This window comes from Callorhinchus milii, unplaced genomic scaffold (assembly GCF_018977255.1).
Source record: "Callorhinchus milii isolate IMCB2004 unplaced genomic scaffold, IMCB_Cmil_1.0 Scaffold17, whole genome shotgun sequence".
NCBI classification, from domain to species: Eukaryota; Metazoa; Chordata; class Chondrichthyes; order Chimaeriformes; family Callorhinchidae; genus Callorhinchus; species Callorhinchus milii.
Genome location: NW_024704758.1, coordinates 12,423,389 through 12,438,168, shown reverse-complemented (window position 1 = coordinate 12,438,168; position 14,780 = coordinate 12,423,389). Strand labels below are relative to the sequence as shown.

The 14,780-nt window shown below is 38.3% G+C and overlaps 1 protein-coding gene across 2 annotated transcripts in view; it reads left to right on the top strand.

Moving 5' to 3' along the window:
- The window catches only part of prmt3 (protein arginine methyltransferase 3), a 35,701-nt gene that overhangs the window by 6,613 nt on the left and 14,308 nt on the right, over window positions 1–14,780 (top strand). For both annotated transcript variants that reach the window (XM_042341525.1, XM_007887699.1), the window contains exons 8-11: window positions 1,379–1,444; window positions 3,166–3,287; window positions 4,476–4,575; window positions 12,258–12,336. In XM_042341525.1, the coding sequence (XP_042197459.1) occupies window positions 1,379–1,444; window positions 3,166–3,287; window positions 4,476–4,575; window positions 12,258–12,336 (367 nt within the window). The remainder of the gene's footprint in view (window positions 1–1,378; window positions 1,445–3,165; window positions 3,288–4,475; window positions 4,576–12,257; window positions 12,337–14,780) is intronic.

Sequence of the window (14,780 nt, the reverse complement as noted above, 5' to 3'; positions counted from 1 at the left end):
AGTGAAAAACAAACGACTGCAATGGAACACTGGTGGCTGAAATCACATCAAAGCAGTTGGAACATAATTGATTAAGTTCAGTCAGAGCCGAAGGGTGAGGACTGTTGCCTGCGCAAGTCTGATCACTTTCCAACCCAGTGCTTTGACGAGTGACACTGAGCCCTCTGTTTTGGATGTCTGAGCAGATTCAGCTGCCAAATGACACTCCGGTGGGACTGTTCTAAAAATTGCTGTGCATGTTCTATTCCTGAATTCGTTCCCCACCAACCTATTTGTAATTTACCTGTTAAATCCAATTTAATTTACTGAGTGAATGATCCATTTTATATTTAATTGCTAAATTTTATCCAGTTCTTCACACAGAACATTAGAAGGAGTAGGGTTTTTAAAACTTTGTCCCCCCCCACCCCACATCGTACAGTTTTACACACAAAAAAAACACACGGATGTGGGGGTTTTCAAAGTACAGTACCTAAAATTGCATCAAATAGTGCCTTCAAACGGATCAGGTAGTAGCTTGTGAAGAAAATGATTCGGATAACGATTTGACGTAACTGGATAGATGAAAGATTAAAGCTCCTAGGTGTCTTTTGTAGATATGGGTATGATTAAAATATTCTCATCAACAAGGCTGTGCGGTAAACTATTATGTCACCTTAATGAACTGAGTGGTAGGGCGTTAAGCAGAGATGGATGGGAATAGCTTGCACCTAAGAAGTCGGGAGTTCTTCAGTGGCACGCTGGCATCCTTCTTCAATTGAACACTTAAACTGGAACACTGACAGACATCATAATGGCTTTTTATTTCATGTTTTTATTGGGATGCGGAGGAAACCTGATATTCTATTAACCTTGTAAGGATTCCAGTGTACTTTGTGGTACCATTATACTATAAATCTAGGTAAATCAATGAAAGCATCTGATCATATTTTATTAGTTCCAGCTCTTTCTCCCTCCTATTTTCTCCTCTTGAGATGTTGCCTTTTTTGGGTTATAGGTTCCAGCCGCCCATTAATACTGAAATGGCCGTAATTCACATTGTGGCCTAGAGTGTTGATGGCAGCTTTTTCAATACTGTAGACCTCAGAGCTGCATCTGAACCATCCCTCGCCTCACGTTTGCCAATGTAGACTTTCCTGTAGAACAAACCAGAGACCTAGCATGGGAGTCTCACTCATAGCCAATGTGATCAACGGACAGGAGATCTAGGTCTTTCAGTCAGCAACAAACTTCACTTAAATGTTTTAAAATTTCTTTTAGGTTTAGAATAAGGAGAACATGAAGATTTATATGATTATTTTGGTGCAGATGCCATTGTTTGCGTTGTAGTTAAGAGTTACGAATGCAATTGATTCACTGTTTGGTTGTCACTTGGCAGGACAAAGTGCGAACTGAGAGCTACAGGGACTTCATGTTCCTCAACCCACATATTTTCAAGGACAAGGTAGGTGATAAGGAAACTGTAGTGCTTATTGCAGCCGCAAAGTTAGGATCCTCCAGAGGTAGATGATCGCTGGCAGTATATTTGTTGAGGAATTGATTTAAAAGTCCTTCAGTTTATTACGCATGAGTGGTTTTTCATTGAATGGAGACCGGAGTGCCCTAATAACACAAGTACAGATCATTCTTGTCGTTGTACATTACAGTATTCCATAACTGTTATGTGCTACATATAATCAGCCAACTGGGTGCAATGTTCCGAGCCGTGCGTTGTTTCAGAACCTGCAACAGACTCATTGAATTCTTCCACTGGGGATTTTAAGGGACGCAAAATATAATTTGCTTGAATTAAGTAATTGTCATGTTTGTAGATGTATCCCTGCAGTCCAGTTTCAAATTCTCCAGTTCCTGGATATTTTAAGGTTTTTTTCAGTTAATTTGGAAATAGTTCCAAAAGACAGTGTGTGGTGGCTGAAGTCTTGGCCTCTCATTTCAATCCAGATAAAGGCCTTTTTGAAATTCTGACCATCAAATACACCTCTCTCAGTATCCTCCAATTTAGAACAATTTATCAGAAGAAAACTCATGACGTATGTCCAAGCAGTGATAATTCTTTTTAACATACCAATATGTATGTGAAATTGATTATTCCTGTCTGCTGTTTGAGACTAAGGTAAAAATCAATAAATGTATTGCCAAACAATGTCTATGGCTGTTACACAGATGAGAATTGCTTTTAATTAAAGTCTGGTTGTTACGCTTCAGTGGAATGATGGTAAATGTGATCCTTGTCAACGTCTATTAGTTTTGTCAGTCGCCTCTTTAATAGCATCAGGGACCTCATAGGAAGTTTAGCAGAAATGTATGAAATTATATCACATTAAAAATACAAACTAACTGGAACATACTGCTAAACATGAGTTGAGTGATTCAATTCAGCAATTTCAAGTAGTTAAATCTAGCAATGTATTAATTTATCCATAATAAGCAATTAAAATTTAGTTTTAAGCAATGGAGATTGAAATGATGGAGTAATCGAACTTGTCACAAAGCCAGTTGGTAGAATTCTGTGCAGACAGCTGACGTGTGCGTGAAAAGAACCTAACGTGGAATTATATTGATTGAGGTATGAGCTGAGCGTTGTGTATACACAGTATTGAATAGAAAACAAGTTAGCTGAGTTTACATCAATGCAGTGTCACTACTACTTTGTATTGAGCAAAATTTCAGCAAGTTATTAAGGAATAGGAGGTCATTCTGCCCATCAAGATATTAAATGGTTGAGATTATCTGTTCAATTAATCATTTAGAATATGATTTCAGACCTTTTGGGGGGGTGGGGGGAAGAGGAACTGAGGAATGTAATACATGTTGTGCTCCAATACTGAAACTATATGCTAAACAAAAACAAATGGCCGTTTTAAAATACTGTATAACTTGGTTACAGTGTGTGCCCCAAAACACCAGGACATCATAGGAGCCCCAAATTAAAATATAATGCGGAATTGTGTCATCAAACTGGGGCCAACCTGGTCACTCGGGTGCAATATGAACCCATTTGGGCTTTCAATTGAATGAATTAATTGTTATTCAAATATTTAGATCAAACAATCAAGCAGATTCCAATGCAGAAATAGTGCATGATTCCTACTTTGAGGTAAAATGCTGTTCTATTAATTTGCTCTTCCATTGAAATTAAAGTCCTTATTTCTGAATCCTCGCCAGGTTGTTTTAGATGTTGGTTGTGGGACTGGGATCCTCTCCATGTTTGCAGCAAAAGCCGGAGCCAAGCAAGTGATTGGTGTTGACCAATCTGAGATCATTTACCAGACCATGGATATTGTAAGGTAAAGAGAATTTCACTCCCTGCCTCTGGATTTTACCGCTATTGTTTCAGGCTTTGTACTTTAAACGACTGTTATAATGAGATTATTCCGTCGTCTTGAAAGTCAAGCGAGAGACTGATTGTGGATGCTGGGAGAATGAGATAGCAGAAAAGGACAGTGATAAGGATCATGCATAGGAAATAAATTTTGCCAGCTTGAGTAATTATTCTGTCCAGTGTAACATTAGCTGTCATGATAATGGCATATTTAGGAAGATGGATATGGTGCACAGTGGCCCAAAGAATCGTTAAAACTTAAGAATAGGTTTGTTCATTGGATTTTATATTTGCAGCTAAAGATCCACAACAAACCTGCCTTCAGGGACAAATGTGCCATAAGCCCCCGGCAATGCCAATGCTCGTTTACTACTCGCTGCTATATTAATACAATTTGTGGCAAAGTCAGATTAATTGACACAGAGGATGTATTTGCAAATGTACTGAATTGTCAGGTTCAACAGAAGATCACATTTTTTCACAGGTTTAATGGTCGTTCATATAGATATAATAATGATGGTCCTTGCATTTTATATAGTGCCTTATCATGTCTTCGAGAAGGCTCAAGGCGCTTTACAGAATATACTATAAAGTGTAGTGACTGTATTTTGTGTGGTGACTGTATAAAACACGGTAGCTAATTGTGCACAGAAGTGTCCCACAAACAGTCGTGGATTGAGTGACCAAATTATTTTTTTTTTAGATTTTTTTTTGAATGGATTATTAACCCCCAGAAAAGCGATCTGCCAATTAACTAACAACCAGGTTCGTATTTACTGCTAGGTAAACAGAGAAGTGTGAAATAAGGAAACCTGCCCAAAAATATGTAGATGGCCTGCAAAACAGTCACTACACTCAGCAGTAAATCCTGTGATGCACTTTGAGATGTTTTAATTACATGATAAGGTGCAATATCATATGCAAGGGTTACGATTATTAAGATTATTTTCCTGTAGATTATAAACTTGCATTAATTTTTGTTGGCAGAGCAGATTTAGCAGTACTCACTGTTCAGTGACGTTGTTAAAGATTCAGCAATAATATAGACAGCAAACAGGTTTGCGTAGTCATTTGAGACTGGAAGGTGGTACTTTCTAGTAATTAGTTATAAGTTGTATCGGATCATGTAAATCATATTCTTTTGTGTTACTAGACAAAATGAGCTGGATGGTGCCATCACGCTGATCAAAGGAAGGATCGAGGATGTTGATCTTCCCGTTGATAAAGTGGACATCATTATTTCTGAGTGGATGGTGAGCTTTTTTTATCCACACTATGAAATTGTTATACCCCTGATTATTTAAATATCGTCGGAATATTTTTGAATATGCAGCAACCTTTTCAGTTGCATTCTTCCCTGCTTCCTGAGTCACATTGTGCTGCATCCGAAAGAGAAGTTGGTTGGTCAAATTTTCCGCTCGGCCTCTTTCACTTCCCGCTCTTCCTGTGGGTAAACGTTGACCTCTGGACGTGATGATCCGGCCAGGGTTAGGATTAGGAACGCTGTATGCGGTGAATGGCAAAAATGGCAAACTTACTCCATGGCGCACATTTTTGGGTAACTGCTTGATATTCCTTTCTGTTGTTTCATTATGTTTAACAGCCTGTTTCATAACGCCTTGTATGCATGCTTTCATCCTTTCTTTAATGTTTGCCTGCAATAATACAGTCGCCATACTTCACAGTAAATCCTGTTGTGCACTTTGAGATGTCCTTTTGTGAAAGACACTATATCAAATGCAAGGTTTATTATATAATGTTGCTGGTCTGTGCCACTTTAGCACAAGGACATTTGGTGGGAGGCTGTGGTTCATGTTTCTCTGACAGAGATTGGCTCTGCTCCCAATTTCCTTCATAATTCCAGATTTTGGACCCTCTTCCTATTTTGTGTCCTGAGGATGTGCAATATGAAGAAAATTAATTAACGTGAAGGGGAATCATCATGAAAAGAGGGGCCAGGGTTGGATGATAAACGGAGGAGGTTATTTATGTGGGCAATGAGCACAGTGGATTACAAAACAGGAACAGGCAGTCCCTGAATTAATTTGTTCATCCCAACAGAAAGTACATATTCTGTATGCAAATTATGGAAACAATTAATTTCTCGAGTTGGAGAATAGCCACGCAAAAAATGTAATATTAGCGATGCTCTAGATTGTTCAAGATGTTTAGAAGGTAGCAGATATTGTGCGGTTGATTTCAAAGGCATTGCAGTAAAAGGGTCTTTCCTTGGAGCGGAAAAATTATAGATTGGTAATGTAAAAAATAACCTTCCTCATGACATTAAAGCGAGCAACTCGGAAGCAAAATTGTAAGAAATTAAAATTCAGCTCTCATAATACTTAGCGGGACGAGTTGCAGAGAATAAAATTTAGAGAGATCATTGAGAATAATAAATCACCAATGTATATTTGATATAATAAGGGAACCGATGAGCGTTTTTGAGAGAGCTGTTTAAAAAACCAAAACTGTTCTACCTTTTCACAAGGGTAGCTTTGATTTATGGAGTTGTACTGTGTATGTACTGGCAATGTAAATGGAAAGACTGAACTTCAGTTTCGAAGTTATGTTATCACTGAAATACTGATGTCTTTTAACTTCAATCTGGTGTTTGTAGTGGTACTAGACAATCCACAATTAATGCAGTCAGCGAAGGACTCCACAATCTATTATCTTCCAGTAAATTTCAGCAGCTTCTCAATGTGAACTATTGATGTTGAGGCTAATAAACAGACAGTTCTTCCTCAGTCGTATAGCAGAGAGAATACTTCATTAGGTTTGAACAATTAATCATCTTGAAACTGGCCTTTTTCTTGAATGTGATTTCTAAACTTAGGAAAACAGCTTTGCATAAAAATGGATATACTGTATTTATAATGTCATAGCAAATTGATCCAATTGTTGTTTTAACATCCCTCTTGTTAACTCTTGGGAAATTATTGAGAAGGTGAAGGTTCAACAGATTGAAAATAGAAGTGGATTTTGAAATTGGGATTCTTTTACATAAACACTAACGCACAGGCTATACTTCAACATTCACAGTGTTTGCCTCTAGACTTGAGAGTTTAGCATAATTAATGGGAAGCAGTTTGGGAGATTTGGAAAAAAAATCCATCTGGAAATGCTAAATCGCTCAACTAGCTTCTGAAAGGTAGATGACAGGTTAACATTTGAGGTGAGAACTTCACCAGTACCATTCTGATGGAGTCATAGTTGCCACGTAAATCTGTTCATCACATCTTCTGGGAACTTAGTTACTACGACAACAACAAATTCCATTAGTACGTTACAATTACAAATTACATTACATTAGTATAATGCCTTTCACGTCGGGAAGACGTCCAAAGGTGCTGGACAGTCAGGGATTTAGAACTGGGGGTTGGGATTGGGAGAGGGGGAGGGAGGGTGGGGTAGGAGTGTGACTGAAGGCGCGGTCGACAAGGAGGTTCTTGAGGTAGACTTTGAAGGAGGCGAGGGTGGGAGCGAGGTGAAGGGACTGTGGGATGGAGTTCAAATATCTTGGTTTGATTTGTCAAACTTTGGTTTGACAATATTCCCTCTTTCCCCCCCTTAAGTGTTGAACTCTTGATGGGTTGCAGTTTCATGAGTACCTGTGGTCAAGTGAAGCATTTTTTTCTGTCTAAACTGAGACTGGACTGGAGGCTACGAGGAGAGATGAGCAAAGCAGTGGAACTAAAGTTTTAGTATAAGCAGGAACTGTATCTGATTTTTAATATATTTATTTGATATATTTTTAAATATTTTAATATTATTTAATATATTTTAAGATATAAATGTATACCCTTCTATATATATATGTATGTATGTTGAAGGCAACAGAGCATCTGCAGGGCAGATTGTCAGAACTAGAAGCAATTCTGGTTGTTATATCTACTGAATCACGACTTCTGTCACCTTGCCAATATACGTCCTTCCACCTTCAATAATAAGTTGCAGCCAATTATTTTCCTTCAGTTTTATGTCGCTTAACAATTTTGTTTGAAGGATATACATTTGCATAAAAGAGCAACTAAAATGAATCTTGTAATAGATCATGGTAAACATTCTGAAATTGCACTGATCATCACTTTTTGTTGCACAGTATATGATGAATTTGCCTTTTGTATCGAGAGAAATGCTTTCTCATTCAAATTTCTTCTCCTGACTAATCTAGTTTTAATTAAACAAATGCATGTGCCATGCTACATTACTCAAGTTTGTATTCATTTTAGCCTTTTCTGTAATTTTTTCTTGAATAAAAATACTTTGTTTTTGCTGAATAGCAAAAAATTTTGCTATTGCTGAAGAGCAAAAAAAAAAAGTCCCATGTGAAGTCACTTTAGGTAAATTTTTCTATTTGTTAATGTTATTGTTGAAGTGGGTTTTCACATAAGCAGAACCACAATCATTTCCTTCCCTTTAGCACATTGTAATGATGTTTTACAATAATTACAGCATGTAAAAATACTTTGAAAAGGAATTTATGGCGTTGAAATTCCATGTAGTACATTAGTAATGTGGGTGTCGTGAAATTGGAAAAAAAACTTGGCATTTAAAATTCCAAACCCTTTGTTAAAATAAAAGGTAACCCCCATAAAAACTGTTATTTACACCATGTTAAGCTGTTCAATAGTGATGTGCTTGCAGTGTTCCGTACTTTAGAACAATGTTTCCCACCAGTGCTTATATCTCTTGAGTGCCGTAAATATGCTTATAAGGTCACTTAAAGGTGCCAAATATGTCGGGTTATGGGGGAAAAAACATACAGTTGCCAATATCTGCTTTTATCTGAACAATTGTGCATTCTAAATGCATTAATTGGTCTGTCTGTATCTTTTGGCAAATATCCTCCTGGATAATGTTATTTATAACTGGGTTCAAGCTTGACCTTTTGTAGATTATGACTAATCCATGAGTTTTTACAAAAGAGAGTCATAATGACGAAGAAACAGTAAAAATAGGAAACTATTCATTTCTTCCTGTTTTGAAAAACAAGTCATCAAATGTAATATTTCTGGGTTTCTATTGTTCAGACTTCATCTTATTCCAGTTCAGGAATTCCGCATGAGCAATAATACAAAAAAAAAGCTTGGTGAAAACCATGATCTTTTATTTAAAGCCACCCATGGCTCATCCTACTGTGTCTGCAGAATTGCTTGCGCTGGCCTGATGACCTGTTAGCCCAGAATGTTTTGGAATTGCTTATTAACCTTCAGCGTTTCACTGTTAAATTGTCCATTCATTCTTCCTCCAGCCCATGTTACCAGTCCATATCCTGTACTCCTCCGCTTATCGGGATTGTCTTGTCAGGGCCCGGTCACTGTTCAGATATCTTGTACTTCTTTTGTCCTGTAAATGATCAGCACTGATGCATCACATTCTGCTCAGGTGAGGCTTCTGTGAAGGTCCTCAAAGCTAAGACCAGCGAGTGGCTTGTTAGACTCTTTCCCAACCCCCCCCTCCCCGCCCACAAACTCACACCTCGGTCAATATTATAATACTATTAAAATCAAGCCCTACTCTGATTCTGGGGTCAGTTCTTTGACTGATCGATGGAGCAAGAGGCAGTTGTTCGGTGGTGCACATTTTCTTCCAGAGGGCTTCAAAAGTTTGTTGAAGAAGTTAACTAGCATGAAATGTATTTGTGATTCTGGCAAGCAAGGGTCTAGAAATTGCCACCAAGGTGAATGCATTTTGTCTGCACCCTCTGTAAAACACAGGCTAATGCAGAGACTGCAGTCAGGGCAGTAACACATCAGCGTTTTAAATTATGTAAATCGGTCCGATAAGATGTGTTACTGCTGAGGTACTCGCTCCAGGATGTATTATTCATAATAGATTCACATAAAGATTTCTTATGTTTTTCTGTTGTCTGTGAGTCCATAATATATACTTGTATTTCAAGCCATTTGCTATACTTGTATTTCAAACCATTTGCTATCAGAATTTATTTAACTGAATGATAGGGGCAAATGTCACATTACCTTATGGAATCAGTCTGTTTGATCTGTGCATAGAATCTTGGTGATTCTGCCCTCGCTGGCAAATTTAGTCTTTTTCCTGCTTTTTCACTACTTGCCACAGTACCAAACCATGAATGCAAACTCGATAAAGAAGGGTTTATCCAACCGTCTTGAAACAAAAAATATGGCTTCCAGCTTATTCATTTGGGAGATTCAGTATTTCACCATAATTTATATTAACAAGTAGCTATCGTATTCAGGAATGCACTGTGTCCTAAAAAAATTAATCCTATATGTTTCTGGAGTAATTTGAATTATTGAGTATTTAACTTCTCTGCTGTATAATAATAATAATAATCCTTGCATTTGATATAGCACCTTATCACATTGTTGAGATATTGCAAAGCGCTTCACAGAATATACTGTAAAATGAATTGACTGTACACTTTGTGGCCAAACTATGGCATCCAAGAGCAGATGGTTGTTGGTTATTGTTGTGGTTGTTCTCTGCGGGTACAGCGTGAGTTGCAGAGAGTGCAGAAGCTGCCAAGTGGTTCGAAGAGTGTTTTATTTTTTTTAAAAAGACTCGTCCTCTCCAGTCCTGAGACAATATACTCGGGTGATTTTTTTTTGACAGATTTAGCGTATGACCTATGAAATGTTGAGCAAGTAATCAACACATTTATTACCGCTGACAAGTTTGCTCCAGTACATCAGCTTTCATCAGATTTCATCGCCTTGCTCATACATCAGGACTCAGAAGCCATGATGCTTTTTCAGCATGAGCTGAATTTCTTAATTTCAGATATTCTGATGCAGAGTTTAGGTTTTTACTTTCATTAGATCAGAATATGCTTTTTTTTTGTTTCTTTTTGCCTTTCACTGTTCTGTTTTAAACTTTAGCTAAAAACATTTCATGGTGTGTTAAATTCACTTTGAGAGCCATCCTAAAGCTTCAGTGCCCTATATTGATTCTTCTGCAGCTAGGACAGGAATAAATGTGTTTTTTTATCCTTCCTCAGGGCGAAAATTGCCCTGCTTTGTAATGTGGTCCATTTTGAAGGTATTTGTGTTTGCAGTAGTGGAGATAAATAACCAACAACATCCATTTTCTTAACATATACTCCTGATCTTCGCCCTTGAATTTCAATTGATGCTTGCTTTTAAGTCTGTTATCTTGGAGTAAAATCATGCGGAGAACGTGTTTTTGTATTGTACTGGGAAGAAGATTGCACGAATTCCAACGTTTAAAATGCGTAATAAGGGACGCATGCTACTTTGACGCAAGCTAGGTTTTTTTTCCCTAGGAAGGGAACAAAATGCTGATGCATAACTTGCTTAAAATTCCACAGCACACAATATAATAGAGATGTAACATTTCCCAAGGAAGATGAGTTGTGTCTTCTTTCAACTGGTATTTTGCTTTGATGAGAAATATGGAAATGAGATCTGTTCTGGACAATAAAGTTTCTGTCGTTCCCCCCCCCCACCCCTTTTCCCCTCCACCCACAATCTCACATTAAATTCTCTGTTAATGGTTTTAATCTGTCCCGACTATAAAATTAAAATGGGTTTTTCTCCAAGCGTAAAGCTGGAGTGTCTTATTCATTCTGTATTGCAAGATGGTGAATGAATCTCTTCACTAATTCTGAAGATGGTAATTCAAAGGAATGTAAATACGCCCAGTGCAAAGGGGAAAAGAAAAGCGTTGTGAGAGGAAACGAAAGAGCAAGGGGTGTAATTCTCCAGCCAGATGGCACCCCTACAGGTGAGGCAGTAGCCTGTGAAATTACATTCTAAATTACTCTGCAGATGAGTGCAACACACAAGTGCATAGAGCTGATTGTTCAGATATCAGTTATAAATTACACGATTCAGCACCAAGGACAGCGCTCACTCGCTGTCGTAAATTGAGTGTCGGGTCGAGGGGATTGGTTCGATCAGTGTGAGGAGCGTCAGCGTGGAAAAACGTCAGCTGAAGTGCAATAACCAGTTGGAAATATTGAACCGTTGCCAAAATTCCTAGGTAAAAAGAATGCTGACACCAAACTTGCGGTAGACCGTTAAAAACGCCAGCAAATTACGTGATACTATTACGTCAGAAAGCTTCCAGCTGAGTGCAGTTTGTAATCTCGATCTCCTCCTACGGACTTAAAGAACTGTAAGCTTGGACGCTGAGAACAACTCATATTTGTATTCTTGTCATCGTCCATCTGAGATATTAAACCAAGCTCCTGTCTGTCTGTCTGCCTGCTCAGATAGACGTTTAAGATTCCGTGCCATTCTTCGAAAAGGGCAGGGAGTTTCTCCCACTGACCTCACCAACAAACTCCCAAATAAAATTGGTTACTTCATGGCTGTTGTAGGATATTGTGTGCAAATTGGCGGCTGTGTTCGTCTACAAAATGCATGGTACGACACTTCACATTATATCCTGTAAAATGTTTTGAGATGCCCTCCTGATGTGAATGGTGCTGTATCAAATGCAAGGATTACTATTATTAAGATGCTTTACATTATATCCTGTAAAGTGTCTTTGAGATACAATGAGACACTTTGAAATCAATATGTGCGTCTTAATTCAGAACACCAAAAGCATTTATATAAAAGAGTGTTTATCGTGTGAGCAACAGTTTGATAACATCCTGTCGTGTTTAACAATAACACTGAGTGAAACTGCAGAAGCTGATATTCAGAACAGGAATTGCTTAACTTATTGTTCTCTTCCAGTATCCAGAATGATTTGTGGCTTGCCAGCCTTTTCTAGATTTTGTTTCCAAATATGTTGATCGGAATAGTTATGTGCAATAGATGTGAAAAGAATGCCTAATTTCACACTTCATTGTATTCATTTGTTGTGAATGCTTTCAGGTTCTGTGCGCTGACATGAATAGATGGATTTTAATTAGGATAAATTGCCGTCTCATCATTTTAAACGTCGTTTGTTAAGTCGTTTTATTTCTCACCAACAGGGTTATTTTTTGTTGTTTGAATCCATGCTGGACTCGGTCATATATGCACGGAACAAGTACCTGACAGAAGATGGCTCAGGTTTGTGTTTGGAGTGGGGAGGGAGCTGGGGGATGGAGAATCGCACGTTGCTGTAGTCAGTTCCTAGCAACCACATGTACACATCTCCAGTAATGTGCTATGCATCACTGAGAAAGTTCCCACCACAAATGAAATATGCCTCCATTACTGGTAGCTTGCAGGCATTCATTCACTTTATAGCTTTCAAGAAGAAGGGGCTATGAGGTGTCGTTATCAGGGATCTTGTAGGGTTACTTCTCTGTATCCTTTTGTTTTCCCTAAAGGCCTGTGAAGCTTACAGAGGCTAATTAATAGCGGTTATTTTTCTACTTATGGAATGCAAAAACTGCGTTGGATTTTGCCACTCAGAAACATAGAATAACAGATGGCTGGTTGTGAGTTCATAGGCAGTAATTCAGCCAAGCGTAAAATGCACGAACGTAGCTGGAATATTTTGTGCACGTCAGCAGAATCCTTTCATTGAATTACTGCTAGCTGATTGTAGCATTATAAAAATACCTTGATTTCCCTCTCCCCTCCATACTTAGCACGGAAGAATTGAAGAAAGGGTAACAAAGGTTATGGTGATGCATAACATAAAGATAAACCACGTCATGATGATGGCTTACCAATCAGTAAACTCCTAAATACATGTTTACAATGGGGGTGGCATTTGCTGGCAAGGAGTACATTGCAAGAGAAGCCAATAATGATGGACTTACTTTGCGGCGGAACAGCACTATTTTATAGAGCTACATCACGTAGGCAGCAGGAAGGATCAAGAACAACAAGGCACGGGGAGGATGGATATCTACACAACAGCCCCAACAACAACAACAAGATTGCATTTATAGAGTGCCTTTCACATCGGGAGGACGTCCCAAGTCGCTGGACAGTAGGGTCGGGACCTGAGCAGGGGGGAACTGGTCAGGGTGAGGGAAGGGAGGGAGCGAGGAGGGTGTAGAGAGTCGAGAGGGGAGGTGAAGGCACGATATATAACAGCCCCAAAGCATAAACATAACAAAAGATTGGCTTTGAAGCCTGGAATTCAAGTTTCTCAAAAATAGTTTTTTTTTTAGTTTTTTTTAATTATAAAAAAAGTTGAGCAATTTAAATTATAGTAATGTAAAGAATGATTTAAAAGAAACAGTCATTCAGTGTTGTGGGTATGGGTTAACTAAGTGTGACTTATTCGATTCAGATGCATTAGTGGTTAGGTAATTGACAAGCCACCTAATCTCAAGTCATTGTAAATTTATTTTGTTTCAGTAGTAGTTTTGGAGTGCAATAGTTGGATTTAAGGTAGTTAATGTTCCTAGATAGGTAATAATCTCATCTTAATAAACATGAACTGTATTTGCTTATTACTGATTACTGTAGAGTCCTGTAGCTCAGTGGTTAGAGCACTCGCCTCGCAAGCGAGAGACTTTGGTTCGATTCCCAGCAGGGAAAAACCTTGGGCAAGTTTCCTTACTCCACACGCCTGATAATAATCCCGCAAGAAAGAAACAATAATAAAATTGGTCATTTCCAATCCATGACTGTTTATCGGACACTGCTGTGCACAATTGACTGCTGCATTTCGCCCAGAAATATAGTCAATTCACTTTACAGTATATTCTGTGAAGCGCTTTGAGATGTCTAGAAGACATGAAAAGCGCTATATCAAATGCAAAGATTAATATTATCTTAAATATTCTTCTCTAAGGGCTTCAACCATTGCCAACTGAACTTGTTTTTCTTTTAAAATTCAACCTTGATTCAAAGCTACAACTTATAGACTACGTAGCTGTTCAGATAATACCAAGATTTACCTGCGGAAGGCATGCAGCAAATTTTAAAACCAAAAAAATTAGATTTATGATATGCCGATCGTAAGAATGATGTGAAGGCACATAATTATGAATTCTAGCTCGTTCCTCAGATTTAATGCTCTGGAATTTGTGAGCAATTTCAAGGATGTAAAGTATGTCCCATTTTTACCAACTGGGCACGTGAGCTATTGTGAAAGACAGAGTGGCTTGGGCAGTGAGTCGAGAAGGACACAGATGTCATTGCTATGAATCTTCATAAGCAGCCAAGAGGGTTTTACTCCCTGTCCAATCAGCGCTTTGTTAATTTCACCCATGTGCAGTAATAATTATTCAATTACTGCACTAATCAGAAAAGAATGAAGTGACAAATATGTCATGTTGGAAAGTTTAAAGGTCATTGAAGCAGAAGCAGTTGGGCAAAGAGAATTGGCTGCCCGCGGTTTCATCACGTCTTCAGAGTGTTAAAAAATATTTACTTAGCCAGTTGTAAGGAAAAGCTACCTGTGCAACACACAGCCGGCAGAACGTTTTAGTACCTGGCAAGATTTCATTTTTAACCCTTGGTAGCCATTCTCAACATCACGTGGCTGGCACAGCAAGGCTAATCATAGGCAAAAACCTATAGGTTTGGGTTTGAACCAAATTCTCTCA